At 40.1% G+C, this 19,128-nt stretch overlaps 1 protein-coding gene across 1 annotated transcript in view; it reads right to left on the bottom strand.

Moving 5' to 3' along the window:
* LOC114650923 (anosmin-1) overlaps positions 1-11,227 on the bottom strand; it is a 288,549-nt gene extending 277,322 nt beyond the window's left edge. Inside the window, exon 1 of the mRNA XM_051927220.1 lies at positions 10,853-11,227. Coding sequence (XP_051783180.1) covers positions 10,853-11,044 — 192 coding nt within the window. The 5' untranslated portion in view covers positions 11,045-11,227. The remainder of the gene's footprint in view (positions 1-10,852) is intronic.
* Between the last annotated feature and the right edge of the window lie 7,901 nt (positions 11,228-19,128).

The raw sequence follows: 19,128 nt of genomic DNA, 5'->3' as shown, positions 1-19,128 counted from the left end.
CCAGTCCACTACAGGGCACATCAACACACAAACTCATATCAGGCCAGCAGGTTAACTTGCAACTGACTAATCATGGCTTTGGAGTGAAAGTCCCAACAGTATGTTATAATGCCGCGGCCTCTCTACCGCTTAAAGTTAGAGTTCCCTGTGTCTGTAATGGAAAAGCAACTTACTAAAATAGGTGAATATAATATATCAAATGAAGGGCAAACTGTTATTTAATGAACTAATTTCCCAAAACCACTTATTCCAGTGACACACAGGGGACAGGTCCTACTCTGACAGCATTTTCCTTAATACACAGTACAGCATGCTGAAAATGAGGCTGTCAAAAAATGAACTGTTAATCCAATGACAATGAAATTTTTAAATACCTGGGGTAAAAAAAACTGTAGGATTACACCTGTTTATATTTTCAAGTAACAAACAGGAACATATGGAGATAAAGTTCATGCTGATTTGGAAGCTCTACAGAGAAATCAGTCCATCGCCATCCCTAAGCACTTCACACGTCTAACCCAGTTTTGCAAAAATTATTACTATTATATATTTAGCTGATACTTTTATCCAAGGTGACTTGGAATATTAGGTTACATTATCTTATACTTGTTTACAGATAGTTTTTACAGTTATGGCAAGGGCTGGTTAAGTGTCTTGCTGAGGGTAATGCTGTCAAGGAAAAGTGGGAAGTGAACTTGCGTCCCTGAAGTTTAAAGCTCAGTCTCTGATCTATCTCATCATTTATGTTTTTTGTTTCTAATGTTTGCATCCCCTTAACTGAATAACAGAAACAGAAGGTTAAAAAAAATAGATCAATGCCAATCCTGTGATGTAAAGATCTCTAAAGTAAATTCATGGGGGGAAATAAACCTTCACACAGAGCTGTGTGGCCTGCTAGGAGAAGCGCTGTATTAGCCAATTAATTTTCAGAGGAAAATATAAAAAGAGTTGCATAAATTTTCTATCCATTTATTTTCAAACTCACTTAATCCACTTCAGGGGCACAGGGCCCAGAATCTATTCTAGTAGCAATGGACAGGTGGCAAGAACCAATCTTTGCTCCACAACGCACCTTCTCTTACGCCATGTTGATGTGGACTGGCCAATCAACCTAAACTGAATGTCACTGGGATGTGAGATGTGAGCATCCAGAGAAAAAGCCATACATGCAAACACCACGCAGGCAGCACCCTGGCCAGGATTCAAAATTGAACCTCTGAGGAACTGTCGACACAAAATCTTCATTACAAAAATAAAATAGTATACCATTATTAGAATGAGATTGTGACTTATTGTAGGAGCCTGCTATAAACAAGATCAACCTTGAACAATAGCTTTGCTTTGATATGATTTTTCTGATACAGCTGACCCTGCAAAGCAACATTAAAGCAATACCAGCTACTGTCGCCTGCACGAATCTGAGGAAGCCTCATGTAGTAGATGGGGATCAATAGCTGTGTGATTCTTTTCAGAGTATACTACAGATAAAGCACATTAGATACATCTTCTTCAGTGCCGTTTTTGGCATGAAAATTCAGGTCAGTCCGTGGCCATATCTGATTTTTCCTTGATGTTTGCCGACTTCTCTAATGTTAACATTAATTTACCTACCTAATAATACCTGTCTCTCTTGTGTTAATGAGTAGTGAAATGTACAAGTTCAAATTCCGTTCACGTCACAAAGAATCAATCAAACAATGAGATGTTGGTTCCTGGACTTTCTCAATTGGTATCAGATCCTTGTAATACCCTCTGACATTGTCATAATCTGAAAAAGTAGAGCCATAGATCTGTAAATGTTAAGTAAACTGAGAGGCACACAACCACCTGCTGCTCAGGAAGATATAGGGGCTATGAGCTGCCTAAAATGAAATGGGCACATCTCAAGTTTAGGGTCAAAACAGCTTTGAAGTAAAAAGGAGAAGCGCCAATAACAAAGAAGACTAACCACCATACTAATGGGTATTTGCAGGACAGTGTGACTCCAGAAAACAACTAAAAAAATGAATACCTACAATTATCTACATGCCATTTATCTACATACCCGTTCAGTTTGCACACCTACACTCTGTCCTTCTTAAAAACTGCTGGATTCTTTTTGAAGAACTGGAAGTCTTCCTCTATGACTTTTGCAAATTCACCATCATCAGGCAGTTCACCTCAGAGGTGGGTGAAGTTAAAGATTCTGCCCAGCCCCCTGACTAGGAAAAGTCTGAACCAGAAGTGCAAACGCACAAGTAAAAAAAGTCCTTATTTTAATGGTAAGAAAAAGGGTTAGTGTTATCAATTTCCTACGAGAATAGGCCTTGCTGGGTAATCAGATGTATTAGAAGTACTATGTAATTAGGTATTTCTCTGTATTCAATATTTTTGTGTTTCTTATATTGTTAGTTCACTGGCGCTCCTTACCCTTGAACATGCCCATGTGTAGAACATTCCTGGAATCAATTCTTGATTATTATACTTGCTGACCTTGGCTTTTGTTGATGGTAATTGTAAAACACCATTTTACAGGAAACCGTATTCTTTTGAATAATTAAATGGGACATAAATGTAATTTCACCCTGTAGAACATCCTGTAAAAATGCTAGTTTCAGTCAGATTTGATTGTAATGGTTGTAATCTGTAATCTTGTACCATTACATTTTGGAAGTTTTAGATCAAAAGCAATAAATACTGAATGGTGATTTGCTTTAACTTTTTTACATACAGTACAGCATTGATGTTTACAGGCTGCATATTTATGTGGCCCATGCAATGAACTGAACAGTTTGAGTATGGCACAGAATAGAACAGGTGAAATGAAATAAAATGGTGAACCATGTATAATGTCCACCTCCTTTTACTGAGTTGCACAAGCGTTTAAACTGACCAGGACGTGCCATCGCACCTGGTTTGGGTCATACACAGCCCTTCTTTGTTTGTGCTTTGTAAAACGGAGGGGAGCAGCAGATCGTGGTCTGACCTCAAAGGGGACACCCCAGTTCCTCACAACACTACATGTATTTTACCAGGAGTAAACCCTCAGCCCAAACAGCCCACCACCCCCAGTTCTTTGCAGTACATGTCTATAAGTTCACTTGACTATTCGAAGGGGAGAAACAACCCTAGGTGTATTTTAAACCGCTAAATGAGGAGTAAGGAGAAGCCAACAGAATAGGGAGCATTGCATGTACCCAAGGGCACCACAACATCCTCTACTTCTCTCACCCTGCCTTTCTGCTTGTGGCGGAGCAACTTAATGCCAACAGCCCCAGCACACAGCATGCACTTGAGCTTGATAGCCCTTCTTCGAGATTCACCAAGCACACAGGATGCAGTGCATTAATATAGTCAACTCACTACAATATTATTATCGACAGCAATATCTGTGGGCAAAACCAGTCTCTACAATAAAAAAACGAAATATCCCAAAAACTAAGAAGCGTATTGACTAATTTGATTGAAATTTGTGGACATTATAGAAAAAAGAATATTAGCTGACCCATGGTTTTATATTTGTCAGTAATAATACTGGAGTGAATAGGCTATACTAATGCACTGTATCCTTTTTTTCAGCTGTTCACTAAGAAATAAGGGAAATGGGGCTTGCTGCTTTATGCAAATGAAGGCCCCTAACAGAAGTGAAGAAGTAGGACGAAGGTTTGGCGAAGCTCAGTGGGTGTCATGCGTCGTGGCGGAGGGTGTTGGTGTTGCTTTACCAAAAGCAAAAAGGGAGAGAAACAGAAGGAGACGATGAAGTGGCACCCTTGGGTACACACAGTACTCATTGCCCCAGATGTATAATCCCACCAAATTTCAGCTTTTCAATTAAACGAGAAATAGTGCGACTGAGTGAGTGAGTCAGTCAGTCATTCAACTTTGCCTTTTAAATATACAGCTTACACTCTTCTTATCAAAATGATAACATGGGGCTTCTCTCCTGCTAAACAAGAAAGCTCAAGTTGCATGTGTGCACACACAGCCAAGAGGAAACTGAAAACACTGCAAGGCCAATACAGACAGGCAAATTGACTAAAAAAAAAAAAACGCTAGCACCACCCGAGACAAATACAAATTTCACACACTACCAAAACCAGCAATTTTCTAGATAAGACTTTACTTTGAGCATATCATGAAAACTTGCTTAAGAAAGTAAAGTTGTTCTAAACCTGAGCTTACTTCTTATCTTGCATAACATCTGGTGGGCATGTGAGCCACTGGCACTTATTGCAGACATGCCACTGATCCTGCTAAACAAAAAAAGGGCACAACCTAAAGTAGGGGATCCTGGAAAGCTGCCAGTTTTCATGACACTCAATCCAGAATCAGAAGCTTAACTATTATCATTAGACTCGTTGATTTCAAACATTCCCCACTCATTTGGTGAATTTGAACCTTGATAAGTGTACTTCAGTTCGTAAATGCACTTCACTTTATATCTGTAAATCTGCCCAAGCGCTCGGAGCCTGCACTCTAAAGAAGAGTGCCAAAAAAGAATACACTCAGCATAATGTTTGAGGGTAAGTCAATTATTATCTACAAATGTTGTGATCATTTTCTTTGGGTTGGCTGTACATGTGGAAACATGGTGTGTCTTTGGTCACAGCGGAACAGTTTCGATCTTGATCAGTTCGTTTCCCTTGTTGTTTTCTAGCAATAAATATGGCCGCTCTGCTCTCTGTTTGCACCACAGAAGAGCGGCGAGCAGTTATCCACTTTTTCTGACCTAAAGGCGTACCTGGGGCCAAAATCCATAGAAGCCTTTCTGCACAATATGCAGACATTTGCTTTTTCACCAGATTGAAAAGTTCAAAAATGGTCGGACAAGTGTTAAGTACAAAGAAGGAGCAGGATGTCCATTCACGTTCACTACCAATAATGACATGGAGCAAGTTCATACCATGACTCTGACTAAACGAACAAGAACTTTGGCCCCTGGTACACCTTCACCACATACAAAGTGGATCTCTGTTTACTGTACTTTTTTGGGCCGACAAGACAGTAGAGTGGCCAAAACAAATATAAAAAAAAAAAAGCGGATCATTATTGACTCAACCTCGTAGATTATAATTGTGTCTTTTGGTGCACAAAGGCCCCCTTCTGACCTGATCCCCTAATATGATTCTTACATTTCATAAAAAATTAGCTTTTAACTGACAGTAATATAAGTGATAGTAACTGACCCTCTTTTAAACCTACAGTATGCCTGTGTCTCTACCGCCAAACATATTCCCTATTTAGAAACTATTTAGCTATTATGGAGCTACTACAAAGGTAAAATTAAAAAGTACAATAAAAAAATAGTTCACAATTCAGAAAAAGCAAAAGAGCCGCTCACATACCTTTTCAGTTTCTCTACCAATGAAATGTGAATCAGCTTCTGCTCACAATGAGAGTCGGAGCAGGCCGAAAGTGGACACCCCTGAATAATCCACCCACTCTTAATGAAAATTAGACAAATATTCCCAATTTCAGAGCCTAGCTAATAATGAATTCATGACTCTGCATTTACTAATATAAAACATAAGTATCATGGTTGAATTAACACAACATTAATTCATCTCAAATGCTCAGGCTTGCCACATCAGAATCAACTGGCCATCTCCATAACGGTTCAAGTGAAAATGAACACTTCACAGTATTAAACAAGTATGAAAAAAAACTAAACTCTTTAAAGAGTAACTTTATTTTGATCACTACTAGATAAATAAAATCACTATCTTTTCTTACCAAAATGACAGACATCTTCCACAATTCAAACAACAGCAACAACCAAATAGACATGAAGCCAAATTTTGAAACAACACCTCAATTTCCCTTTAGCTTTTTTTTCTTCTGACTTTTAAAAAAGACGGCAGCAAGTTGGTGGCCACTGTCACAAAAACAAAAAAAAAAAGTGGTAGCTCAGTTTGTAAACTGTCTAACTGGCAACTGAGGATTCTTTGAGGTTAATCGAGTTCATTGAAACTAAAAGTGTCTGAAATGTTGCATAGCAAGAGCCATGGAAGCAACAATGATATGCTTCTCTTCTTTTCAGACATCTCCTAAGAAGAAACACTGTGTCCACTGAAGGGTGTAAAACAGCTTCTGACACAAGATACAAAATCGCTGAGGGGATTAAAACATGTAACTCATTTGTGGGCATTTTACCCTCGAGACAGTTAGGAGTTAAAAAACGGAAGAAAAAAAAACTCTTTATATGAGTAAAATGTATTAACGTCATGACAAGGATTTAACAGCAGTACTATATAAATAGAATGCTGCAGTGTGATGGACAGCCAGAAAATTTATTTACCTTACAAGGTATGTCATTATTAGTGCCAATGAATTTTAATATAACACTTCATTCTGGTGATTCGGGGCTGTTCGTGGCCAGAACCCCTCTTAGCAGCACTGGGGGAAAGAAACCAACCCTGGATGGTAACTCAGTGAATGACAGTGAATGTTTTCTGTGATACATAAATATATCTGATGTAAATGTTAAGAAGACACAATACAGAACATCACAAAGAACATCAGACATTTTACTACAGAAATGCACAAAGCAATTGCTTAAACAGCTCCACAGATGTATTCATCACGCACTCTTAAAAATAACAGTCCTGTAATGGCACTTTAATGGGCTGTGCAGAAGAACTACTTGACAATGAGCCGCTTCATTCTGTGAAGGATTCTTTACATACGAAGTTGGGCTTTGATAAAGGGCCCAATATGAAAAAAAAACTCAAATCTTTAACCTGTAGCAGGCTGCCTAGCAAGATACTAACAGATCAATGAAATCTGGACTTAGCCTGTGTTTCTGTATGCAACCAGAGTCTTTTTAAAAGCATGAGCCCTTTAGTATTTCACAAATCTGTAATCATTTATTTGCAAATGTTTATGGAATGTGTTATGGATGTAAATAAATAAACATTCTTTCTGGAACCTTCATACTGATGGTTCTTTTGGGAACGAAAAATGGGCCCCATATGGCATCACTCTGAAGAACTACTCTGGTGCCTTTAGTTTTGCAGAACACCATTACCAGGAAAAATGACCAGTAAAATGAATGTACAGCAGATAGATAGATAGATAGATAGATAGATAGATAGATAGATAGATAGATAGATAGATAGATAGATAGATAGATAGATAGATAGATAGATAGATAGATAGATAGATAGATAGATAGATAGATAGATAGATAGATAAGGCACTAAAGTATAGACAGGCAGATAGGTAGATCAGAATGATGCTATAACAATACTGTACATCGATGGTTAATTTAAACTCAACAATTAACTAATTCATTACATCACAGTCTTTGTGAATTGAACAAAATTCGTTTTTGAAAGGAAATTCCAGAAAGACACGGGAAAAATACAAACTCCGCACGCACACACGTGAATTTCCCCTTGGGATTAATAAAGTATCTATCTATCTATCTATCTATCTATCTATCTCACTGTTACACTGGGAATTGAACCCGAAAGCCTTGCGACAGAGGCATTTTCTATAACACCATGCTGGACCCAGCAAACATGTATTTTGACATTAGTATCCGATCCCCACTAATATTATGCACTACCAATGACAGAATAATACAAAAGGCATGTAACTGTTACTTTCGACAATGAAGAAAAAGTCTAGTGTAATTCGCTCTGATCCCGTTATTCTATTTTTTAACAGTTGCACTGTATGTTTCAAATAAATGTTGATTAAAATCATTACTAGATATGATGAAGACGGTCCTTCTTTCTCGGTATCGAGCTGAAACATCGCACTGTTTTTCTAACAGAAAACCTCAACAAGTTCAGACTGCTCGAAGCTACGGCTGGGAATGTGCAGAGCGGTCTTTCTTAGGAATATCGTTCGGTGTAGCGACGCCCACAGGACTCTTTGAAAATTGCTCCAGCGCGAAATGTATTCTCTTTATTATCTGACTTGGTTCTGCATACGCCCGTTGCTGCTGAGACAGACCACGACTCCCCACGACTCGACACAATGTTAGAAATGCGGCTTCCCCTATAATAAGTCTAAAGGCTTTTAAAAATTGTATTTATCATCAATGATCCGACACATATCGTTACGCTACCTGTCTGCAATTTTCACTTTTCTCGGGTTACAACATGCTTTAATAGAAAGTAGGTAATTCCTGTACGGTTGCAAGACATACTGTCAGGTTGATTTGTAACTTAAAATTACGCCGGTTTGAACGTGGGCGTTTATTTAACTGCACCTCGCGGCGGCCTCGTGCGACTTTCAAGTGTTTTTTTTTTTTTTTTAATGATGCCTTGATAAGCTCGATCTACATTGGTTACAAGTCAGGAGGCCACACTGGACGGTACGCTTGTCGGTCCAACATGAAGTACACAGGCACTTGCAGCAGTATTTGTAGTTGTGGAAGTACTCGACTCTCGCGGATAGATAGATAGATAGATAGATAGATAGATAGATAGATAGATAGATAGATAGATAGATAGATAGATAGATAGATAGATAGATAGATAGATAGATAGATAGATAGGGTACTTTATTTGCAGCAGTGGGAGCAATTAACCTTTTTACAAAAGCTCACGACATTTAACAAACAGCAACATTCCTTAAATAAGGTCCAAGTCAAATAAAATGTTGCTCTTTCAAAGTTCGTGCAGATCGGTGGAGGTGGTAATAAAAGTAGTAGAAGTAGTAGTAGGAGTAGCAGTAGTACTGGGGCAGGCCCCATAGCCAATATTGCTCCTAAGGTGCTCAAGTTTCAAGAGCTAAAGTTGCCGGTTCGGTCCACACATTCACGTTAAGATCTTAAAAATAATATATATATGTATATATATACAGTATATATCCATCCATCCATTTTCCAACCCACTGAATCCGAATACAGGGTCACGGGGTTCTGCTGAAGCCAATCCCAGCCAACACAGGGCACAAGGCAGGAACCAATCCCGGGCTGGGTGCCAACCCACCGCAGTATATATATATATATATATATATATATATATATATATATATATATATATATATATATTTAATTTAAAAAACACACAAAATGGTTAATTACATTAATTCTATACACCTTTAAGCCGTATAAGAATGATGTTGAATATGGAACAGTGCTATATAGATACATTTTTGTGTCGATGTGCTGCTTGTATTTGAAAATTGTTAGTCTCTGAATGATGTAGAAATAACCTAAAAAGCCCTCCCAATTGTCAAAAACAAAAATCGAAATTGTTAGCTTGCTAAAATAGGAACTACCAGATCGCTCCAAGTGACAGCTGAGTAAAGTTAGGAAAGGAAATGCACTTGCGTTATTGAAAACAGCCCGCCGTCTTGTCTGTTCCTTTGTAAAGTGAGTATTACTGCACGAATACAACTAGCTGTATTGTGACTCCCATTCTCTTAAGGCTCGATCTCTACCGGACACCCCAACCGTGCAATCGGGGACGTCAGATGGCCAGCACTCTCCGCTGGGTCTGGGAGTCTGTGCTGCTGCTGCAGACCTTGTGACAGCAAGCAGGGAGGCGGACGAACCTTCGCGCTGTTCACTGTCGTATTGTTGAATCTTTCGGAACGAAATCCGCGTTGCATTTCTGAAAGGGGTTTTCTCCACTATAGAATCGCAGGGGCACAAGGCATTTCTTTGCACCAACTCATCTGCGGCTGGAACCAGAACTAGTTGGGACACCAGTTCTTCGGAAAGAATGAATTAATGTCCAGCTGCGACAGCGCTTGCTATCTTAAAAGGTCGCGTAACGGCAAGTCAAACAGTATTTGCAAAAAAAGTTATCGCGATTAACTACTGTACGTTACTAAAACTTTTGCCAACTATATTGTGCCCCTATGCAAAAATATGTATTTTTGTACACAATGCATGGCGTGACAGCTTTCAAACAAAAGCTCAGAAGTTATCCAGGCAGCATACAACTTTCGCTTTTCTCTTTCTGAGGCTATAAAGGGTTTTTTAACTTAATGTCGATTGGTATAAGTTATTTTCCACGTGGGTTTTCTCTCAAGTTCAAAGACTTGCAGCCAGGCTGACTAGTTCGGTGTGAAAGTGAATGCCCCGCGGTGGACTGGAGTGCCGCCTTGCGTTCTCTGATGCGGGTATAGGAGCCGATCTCTTACTATCCCGTACTGGAGACACAGGTTCATAAAATGGATGTATAAACAATGCCAAGGAAGGATGGCACAGTCGCTTGATTATTTTAATGCATTTGCCAACACTGACTTTTAACCTGTCGGAATGCGTATTCTCCAGTTAATAGGAGTGTATTCCAGAAAAGACATTTATTTGGGATTGTCACATGACAAACTGTTAACGGACATCCAGACAATTGTCGATTTGCCGTGCACGGCCACATTAGTCCTTTGTCGCATGTGTTCTGTTAATGCTGATATATGCGCACTTCGCGCGTGCCTCCCGTCGCCAAACTGGAGACGTTGGACAGCGTCCTAAATGTAACACTAAAATGCCAGATACCTGGATGTTTGCCCACTCCCTCCAGCGTCTCTTGTACATAACTCCCTGATCTACCCTCAACCTCGCAAAACTTCAATGATTGTTGCTGCTTTTTTGTACCTGTCTTTTTGTTTCCACGTTTTCCAGCAGGCTGCTCAACGCAACAGAGAGGAGTTTGACATCACGTGAAGGTGCAAACTTACATCTCTAGATGACTGCCAATTACTGGAGTATTTGAAGGGAATCAGCACGGCCCCTTCAACCCCAGAATTTAAGAAATGTAGCTTCTGTGCATGCTGATGAGCTCCATTAAGTCCACCCACTCGTAAGAAACGCGCCGTATAACACAACGCGCACTATTCGACACCAGCAACATTGGCAACCTTTAAAAATGCATAAAGTGGCCAGGGTTAAGAAGTTGAAGGTTTCTACCTGGAAGTGTTTGAAGAAAGCAGAGATGCGAGTGATGTGCAGGCTCAGGCACCGCGAAGTGCATCTGGCCTTATACACGCTGCCGGTGAAGAAGGACTCGTCTTGTCTCCGAACAGCCGCGTCCACCCAGATCCAGCAGGAGGTAATCCACAGAAAAAGGGTCACACTCAACCCGAGGTGCCTGACAAACATTGCGCAGCTTGAGGTGCTTTTATCTCCGCACGCTGATCAAGCTCAACTGCCTGATGTGCCTACTGGAGAAACTAAAGAAACTTCAATAATCCGCTGGGGAGGAGTCAAGACGCCAAGTGGCGCCCCGATTGGAGGTCGCACTTGTGAGTGACAGGTCCCGCCGCTGCAAGACCTACAAGTGCTAACCGCGAGCGTGCTCTCAGTTTCTCGCTCAGCCGCATGTGCGCGTACGCGCGCCCGCGGTATCACCTACTTGGGGAGGGCAAATTACAGTCTGCGCCGAGCTTTCATGAAAGACTTTTTTTATTATGAATTGAACTTTTCAGGTTAGTATTCCGAAGACAACAAATTATATATCAGTTTCTGTAATCATAATGATATGCGTTTCACTTGAAGAGCATACTAATGTTAAAAATGCTGTACAGCATTTTCTGGCATTTCTACTTAACGCTCAGAAAATACACACAGTTCGCTGAACCCAATGATCGCGATAAGACGAGGTGTGTCGGATACAAGATAAGAATCGACTCGTGACAGTCCGTCACGCAAGCACATAACTACATTCGCTTAACATGGCTCAGTTTAGAATCCGTGAGATGAAAACTCCCTGAGCTGTAGAATGTCAAAACCCGTGGATTCAAACCCAGCCACTTCTTTACATTTTCGCGTTCGTTTCGTGAATTTCTACGAGCATTGACTTTTGATATTGACATCTGACCCGCTGATAGCGTAGATACGTAGACATCTGACATTGTGTCCGCTGTTGCTCAGGATTATGAACTAAAAACTGGCTGAATTAGTTATTACTGTACTTGACAGTAGCAACTTGACATAAAAGGCAACTATGTTCAACCGCTATTTCTCTCATAAAATGAAAATGAATAAAATAACACTAAGTTTAATATAATAAAATCCGATTCCAGTATAGCCTACAACATTTTAAATCCTAACATTTTTGAACCGACATAATCCAATTCATGGTCGTGTGGATGCAAGTGTCCACCAGGCAGCACTGGGCTCAAGGCAGGAGCAGCCGATTTGGAATTTGGAACTGCCGATTAAAATACTATCCAAGCATTTATGGAAGTGAGAGAAAAACCGTAAAAAAAAATTAAGAGAACACGCGATCTCCTCACCGACGGCCACCGAGCACAGGATTCGGAAGCCAATGTGGCTGGATCAGCGCTAGACCTCAATATTAAAATGAATGATATCTGGCGACATATTCCGTAAGAAAATTGTTGCTCTCCTAACTTGTCAGAATTATTCATTGCTTATGGAATTTGGATTATAAGAATTCTTGGCATCTGGCATGGCACGATGAATAGATGTTGTTGGAATGTAAGCCAATTAATTGTTTTATAATCACCTTTCAAAAATATATGCGGTCTCAAGGCAATTTAAAAAAACGCAAGAAACAAAGAGTGTGTGTCATTGTAATTGTGCATGTAAGTGACGCCTTTACAGGATTAGGGTTCAATTTCTTACGAACCTGTTTTTTTCTTACTGCACAATTAGTGCCCTGACAGTAAGTTATTAGCGGGAAATGAATTAGCAATTTTAGGGTTTAAAGTTTGACTCTTTTGCAACAACACCCCTTTCGCATCCCGGGTTCTCCTTGCGTGGTGTTTGTATGTTCTCTCTGCGCATGTGTGGGTTTCCTCCGGGCGTTCCGGCTTCCTCCAGCTGTTCGAAGACACGGAGATTAGGTGAATGGGTGATGCCAAACTGGCCCTGGTGTGTGTTTGGTGTGTGTGCGCGTTCGCCCTGCGATGGACTGGTACCTTGCGCCCCATGCTGACTCGGATAGGTTCCAGCACCACCCGTGTCCCTGACCTGGATTAAGTTGGTTGGAAAATTACATGACATATATATCATGAGCCTCATATTCCTAAGAATATACAGTAATTGAGCGCGGTTGAATGAGCCAAATGTGCACAGGATGTTGACAGTCAGAGCAACAGAAAAGTAATGTTTAGATGGGAAGGTAAGATACAGAAGGATCATTTAGACAACAAGGTCAATTCTAAAATGGCCAAACTGAAAACATAAGAAGTGTGTTGCAAGCCTTAACTCTGACGGGACTTTATGGACGGACCTAAGGTGCGTGTTCCAGACGAACCATCAGCGTTTGCGGAGAGTTGGTGACTGAGGCTCTGATCAAGAATCGGCGTCAAAAGAAGATGTGTTTCCAGGCCGAGCTGTAATAAATATAAATTGGATGTTTTAATACACTGAAGAATTACCGAGACAAAAGCAAAGGTGATTAAACCATTTATTTTAATGTGCAAGTTTTAATTGCGATTGAAAACAAGGGTGACACACTCTTAAAAATAAATGTGCCAAAGCGGTACTTTAGAACGATGCCACTGGAGAACCCATTTTTGGTTTCCAAAAGATCAATCCACAAGAAAATACCGAAAAGAACATTTATTTACAGTGTGTGTAAGGTGCTCCATGAAAAGTCATGAATAGATGATAACGGATTTGTGAAATGCCAATGGGCCCATGATTTTAAAAGGACTCTTGCGGCATGAATACAATAACATATGCTAAATTCAGATTGTCCGGATCTGTTCATTAAAGATTTCTGTTTTTGTCCACGTACAGTATTTAGAATCTTTTGAAATCCCAAACAACCAATTTCATATACAAAGAACCCTTCTCGGAATGAAGCGGTTCCTTGTTAAGCAATGGTTCAACAAGGAACCACGCGACCTATTAACGTGCAATTTCGGAGTGTAGAGTGGCGCAGCGGGCAACACTGCCGCCTGATGGACCCAGCGCTCAGGACGTTGTCTATGTGGACTCCTCACGTTGTCTTCTCCTCCCATTTGTCTTAAGACTTGCGTGTTAGGCGAAGTGCTGATTCCAAACTGGTCCTGTGGGCGTGTGCGTGTGTTGGCCCTGAAGCAAGACTGAGAATGTTATGTCTTGTTACAAAAAGGAAGGGTGAAACACTTACAGTTTTAAAAGAGAAAGAAATGCCAACATGCAATTTAAAGCTTAATTGTGATGCAATGTGTAGTAAGCGATGAGCTCCAGCGTTAACCCAGACGGACTAATTTGAGGGCTTTTAAAATGGGAACCGACACAGGGTTGCCGGGAGCCTTTATTAGAATTAACTGTACATCGCTCGTCCGCATGCACCCTGAAGAAACCTGAGGACTTTTTATGCACAGTCCCAGGTTTGACTGAATCGTCATTATTATCATTGGTGGCGGCTGCATTTTCTCTCCGTGTATATGTGTGCTCGCCTCCAGTTACACTGGTGTTTCACACTCGTCCCTCAGACGTTTCTTTTTGTGAATTTCCCATTGGGATTAATAAAGTAAATATCTATCTATCTATCTATCTATCTATCTATCTATCTATCTATCTATCTATCTATCTATCTAAGATTAATCAGAAACATCACATTGGTTTTCTATGAGCGAGTGTGGAAGTGTGCGTGAGTGTCCAAGCGATGGCCCAAAACTCGGTACCAAGCTGGTTCTGATCCAAGTACTCCCAAGTAGTTGCGACCCGGCGGCACGGTGGCGCAGTGGGTGGCGCTGCTGCCTCGTAGTTAGGAAACCCGGGTTCGTTGGATAATGGATGGATTATGAATTGATAGATTTAAAACAGTGTTAAAAGGAGATGCACAACGCTTCCACCAAAGTTCGACTTCGAGTACCGTAGATACGTAGACTTTCCACTTTCTCCGCGTATTCGGAGGGCAGTGTAGCGCAGTAGTTAAGGCTCTGGACTTCAAACCCTAAGGTAGTGTGTTCAAATCAATGTGACCACTTGATCTGTATGTGCTTCAATTGGAAAACCAAAAGAAATGCAACCAATTGTGTCATAAATGTTGAAAGACGCCTTGGATAAAGGCCTCAGCCAAGTAAGTAGACGTGTATGATTCCTCCGCCGATTTCAGCTCGCGCTTGTTCTAAAAGACAAGGTTAGGCTGATCGGCTCGGCGCGTGCGTGTGTGTCCTGAAGTGTGTTAGGGTCCCGGTCAGAATGGTTCGAAAGTGGCGAAACAAGACGAGAAAAAAGTGCTTGCTGTTTAAAACGAGATTTCGGAGAGTGGCATAACTCATCCAGCGTTGGGAATTACCCTCATTTTGCGAACTGGAAGAATTTGGAGTTAAAAAGAGACGGAGTGTTCATTTTAATTTATTTTAATGCTCGTCCCTGGGAGCCCCTTTTATTTTTAGGAGTGGTTGGAGGTCTTGAATCCTCGTCATCAGAAACTAGACAGATGGTGTGATTTCAAAGCCTAACAGTGATTTCGTTCTTTCTTTTTTTGGGAGTGTGGATGATAAATGCAAGAATTTCAAATTAGTATTTCACATGTTTTAAATATACTTACTTTACATTTTAATACGCAGGTGTTCTTGTTTTTTTTTTTTTCCACAGGCGTACTGCAACTAGGTCTACTTGACTTTATTTTGGGATATGGGCACGAGTGAACCACGCTCAACATTTGCTGCTTCACTCTTAATAATAAAGGTGTCTGAGTGCTTCTTCAGAGCGACGCCATAGGGAAACCATTTTGGTCCCCAAAATAATCATGGAGTTTCTAGAAACAACCTTTATTTAGTTATGGATTTAGATCTGTAACATTCTCCATAAATATTCAGGAATAGATGATATCACGTTTGTGAGATGTTCCTGCTTTTAAAAGGACTCCTGATTTTGAAAGGACTTGACATAGCTGAACTTAATACCTCATTTAATACACATTATTATAAAAGGAATATCTAGCAGGATTTCTGTTTTTTTTTCACATACTAGAAATCTTTTCAAATCCCAAAGAGCCCATTACATTTGGAAAGACCCCATCCCAGAATGAACTAGGTCCTAGTGATGCAATAGTTCTAGAGAAACCACAGAACCCGATTAAGTGCCATTACAGAACCTTTCTTTTTCAGAGTGAATGGTAAGGAACATTTACTTATGTCCATCCACCACCGGGATCAGTGCAGGAAAGACCCCGAAGAGGGTGCCAGCACTTACGAAGGCGATCTAATTCTCCCCAGACCCCAAATGTTACAAATGGCTCGGCTGAACGGGTCTTGCGTGCATGACGTGTAGCACAGGAAAGCGGAGCCGCAGCGTCCAGTTCACGGCTCTCGTTGTGAGGGTGTAGAGTGCGACTGACTCACCGTCCCTGCGTTTAACCTTCTTGTATTTGCCGGCGGTCTCTACTCCACCCTGACAGGCCCACTGTCTTAAGAACCAATGACGTTAAACATCTGCTTTATCTAATTATGCCAAAAGTGCCTGGGAAGCGGGTAATGAAACATTTCAGGTCTGTTCATTTATCTGAACTTTCCTAAACACATTTTGTTATTAATTAAATAAAGATCGAATTGACCCCCATTTCTTTTGAAGTCTATAATACTCATTAAAAGTATTACGAGGGCCATCAGTATTCAGTAGGTGTATTTAACCCAAACATCACAGACGTCTTAGTTAATATTTACTGAACATATAGACACCGCTATCAGTCTCGCTTAATCCAATTCTGGTTCGCAGGATGCCGAAGCCCTTTCAGGCAGGAACCGGTTTATATCAGGGCCCACACACACCGGGAGAACATGCAAAGTCTTTAAGGGAGCATAGCGGGTGTGGGATTCAAACTCGGGGGCTGCCAACGTTAACCACTTAGCTGCGCCACACGGCTATTGCTGGAATCATTTAGTCTCTCAAAGCATAACGACTCTTTTTCAGTACCGCTTAATCCAGTGTTTTCCATGAATACAGAATATGATCGCATATATCATCGAATGTATCTGATGTGAAGCCTACTTTTTTAATATTTATGTGAAAATCAATACAATAATTTAGATATATTAACGACAGCCTGAATGTTGAAGATATTGCCTGCGTCCAAGTGCAAAGGTAAATGAATTGTACTGAAGTAAGTATTAAAAAAAAAAGCATCTGGACGCAATCCCACGCAGTGGAGCGGATCGCTTCCGCTGCTGGTGGAAATGCTTTCATGCTAACACGGGAGCGCAAATGAAGCGGATAACGCGCGGCGACGACGGTGTGCTGGAAAACGCGACCTGCAGTACTTTCATAGAATGATGGACTTTGCCTTTCGCCGATATACTCACTTCGACACCGAATGTAATGTTTGTTTTCTGCATATTAAAAAAACGCATGCATTTAACTTAATTACTCTGCTGCACTTTTGAAGCTGTCTGTCCTTTCTCGCTACTATAGAAATGAGGCACCGGGTTTATTTACTTATGTTCAAAAATCGAGAAACAGCGCCCCCTATTAGACTTTTGAGGTATGATGTTTGCGTGGAGAATTTATTAACAGAGATCGGACAGGGTGGTAATGTCTTGAATGTTTAAAACTCGCTGTACTGTGTACATAAGTTTCGCTTCGGCCAAGGATGTGTAACTATTTTAAATACTCTTTGAATAGTATTAGTTATGACTTTTATACACAACGAAATATTCAGACCATTCGGGTGTTTCCTCACTAATTAACTGTCAGCTTTACTCTAATTTGCTGAGTGATGGTACAATAGATTTGACTTTCCCATTGTTTGATTTTTATTTCTATAATATAGATTAACAATATCTTATTTTCTCAGCTATATTAAACGAAGTCTAATGGTATTTTTTTCTTACTGAGAACAGATCACGTTTTACTTGTAAAGGATACACTATTTTAAATCCATACCAACATGCAGATTATTTCAAATACTACAGCAACTCATTATTTAAAGTGATAACTTTTGTTAGAATAACAACTAAGTGTAACCTTGAATGCCTGAGCCCTTTCCATTTTCTTCTATGCACATGAATAATATGTGCCTGCTTACCTGCTCATTGAGGCCGGGATTTTTACATTTGAATTTGAATCAGGCAGGCATGGAGCGATGGTAACTTACAAGCTGAACAGTCTTTTATTAAATGAGAAAAAAAATCTAATTGGATTCCAATCTTAAAAATAATGGATCAAGAATTATCAAGAATCAAAATATAGAAAAAAAAATCAGTTGAATCAATTCAATCAGTTCTTGATGAAGAATAAAATAATGGGATGGATCACGCCAGGTGAAGTGTTCAGAAGTTGCAGGCACTGTAGCATTTTAATAAATTAGACTAACTCTAACTGGATTACACTCTTAAAAATAGCAGCTCAAGAATACCAAGAATCAAAATATGGAAAACTTTAATAGAATTAATTAAATTCAGTTCAATCCTTCATCAAGAATAAAATAATGGAGTGGATCAAGTCAGGCAGAGTGTTGGGGAGCTGCAGGCTGAGCAGCCTTTTATTAGATGAGTGTAAATCTAATTGAGTTACACTCTTAATAATAATGGTTTTAATGGCAGGTGGGTCAGATTGTTCCTTGTACAACCATTGCTTAACTAGGAGCCATTTCACTCTGGGCAGGGTTCTTTAAACTTGAAGTTGATTATTTGAGATTTGAAAAGGTCCCTAATATGCAGACAAAACAGAAATCTTTAATGTATAGTGGGGTACCTAGCAAGATATGAACAGATCAAGAAAAACTGAACATAGCTGGTGTTATTGTATGTGGCAAGAGTCCTTGTAAAATCACGAACCTCTTGGTATTTTACAGATCGGTTATCATCTACTTATGAAACCTGTTATGGCTCTAAATAGATACAGGTCCTTTCTGGAACTTTCATCTGGATGGTTCTTTTTATGTGATGGTTCTTTTGGGAGCCAAACATGGTCTCCATATGGCATTGCTCTGAAGGACCACTTAGGCACCTTTATTGTAAAAAGTGTAATTAACACACATTATTAAGACATCTACCTTTTAATTAGCACTACAAAATGGGCACACTGACAGTCCTGTATCAATATTATTACTGAGTTTTGAGATTATCACTTTCTGAAAGGAATGGAAAAATCATTGGCAAATGGTAAGTGTAAAAGCTAAATTGTTAATAAAGAGAAGCTATAGATATAATGTATGATATGGTTAGGTCATAAAAGTAAGAAGTTTGTGAAAGACAGCTACAGTGATATTATTTGAAAAAATGATTACATGGGGCGGCACGGTGGCGCAGTGGGTAGCGCTGCTGCCTCGCAGTTGG

This window comes from Erpetoichthys calabaricus, chromosome 4 (assembly GCF_900747795.2).
Source record: "Erpetoichthys calabaricus chromosome 4, fErpCal1.3, whole genome shotgun sequence".
Classification (NCBI taxonomy): Eukaryota; Metazoa; Chordata; class Cladistia; order Polypteriformes; family Polypteridae; genus Erpetoichthys; species Erpetoichthys calabaricus.
This window is presented reverse-complemented; position numbering and strand designations above follow the sequence as displayed.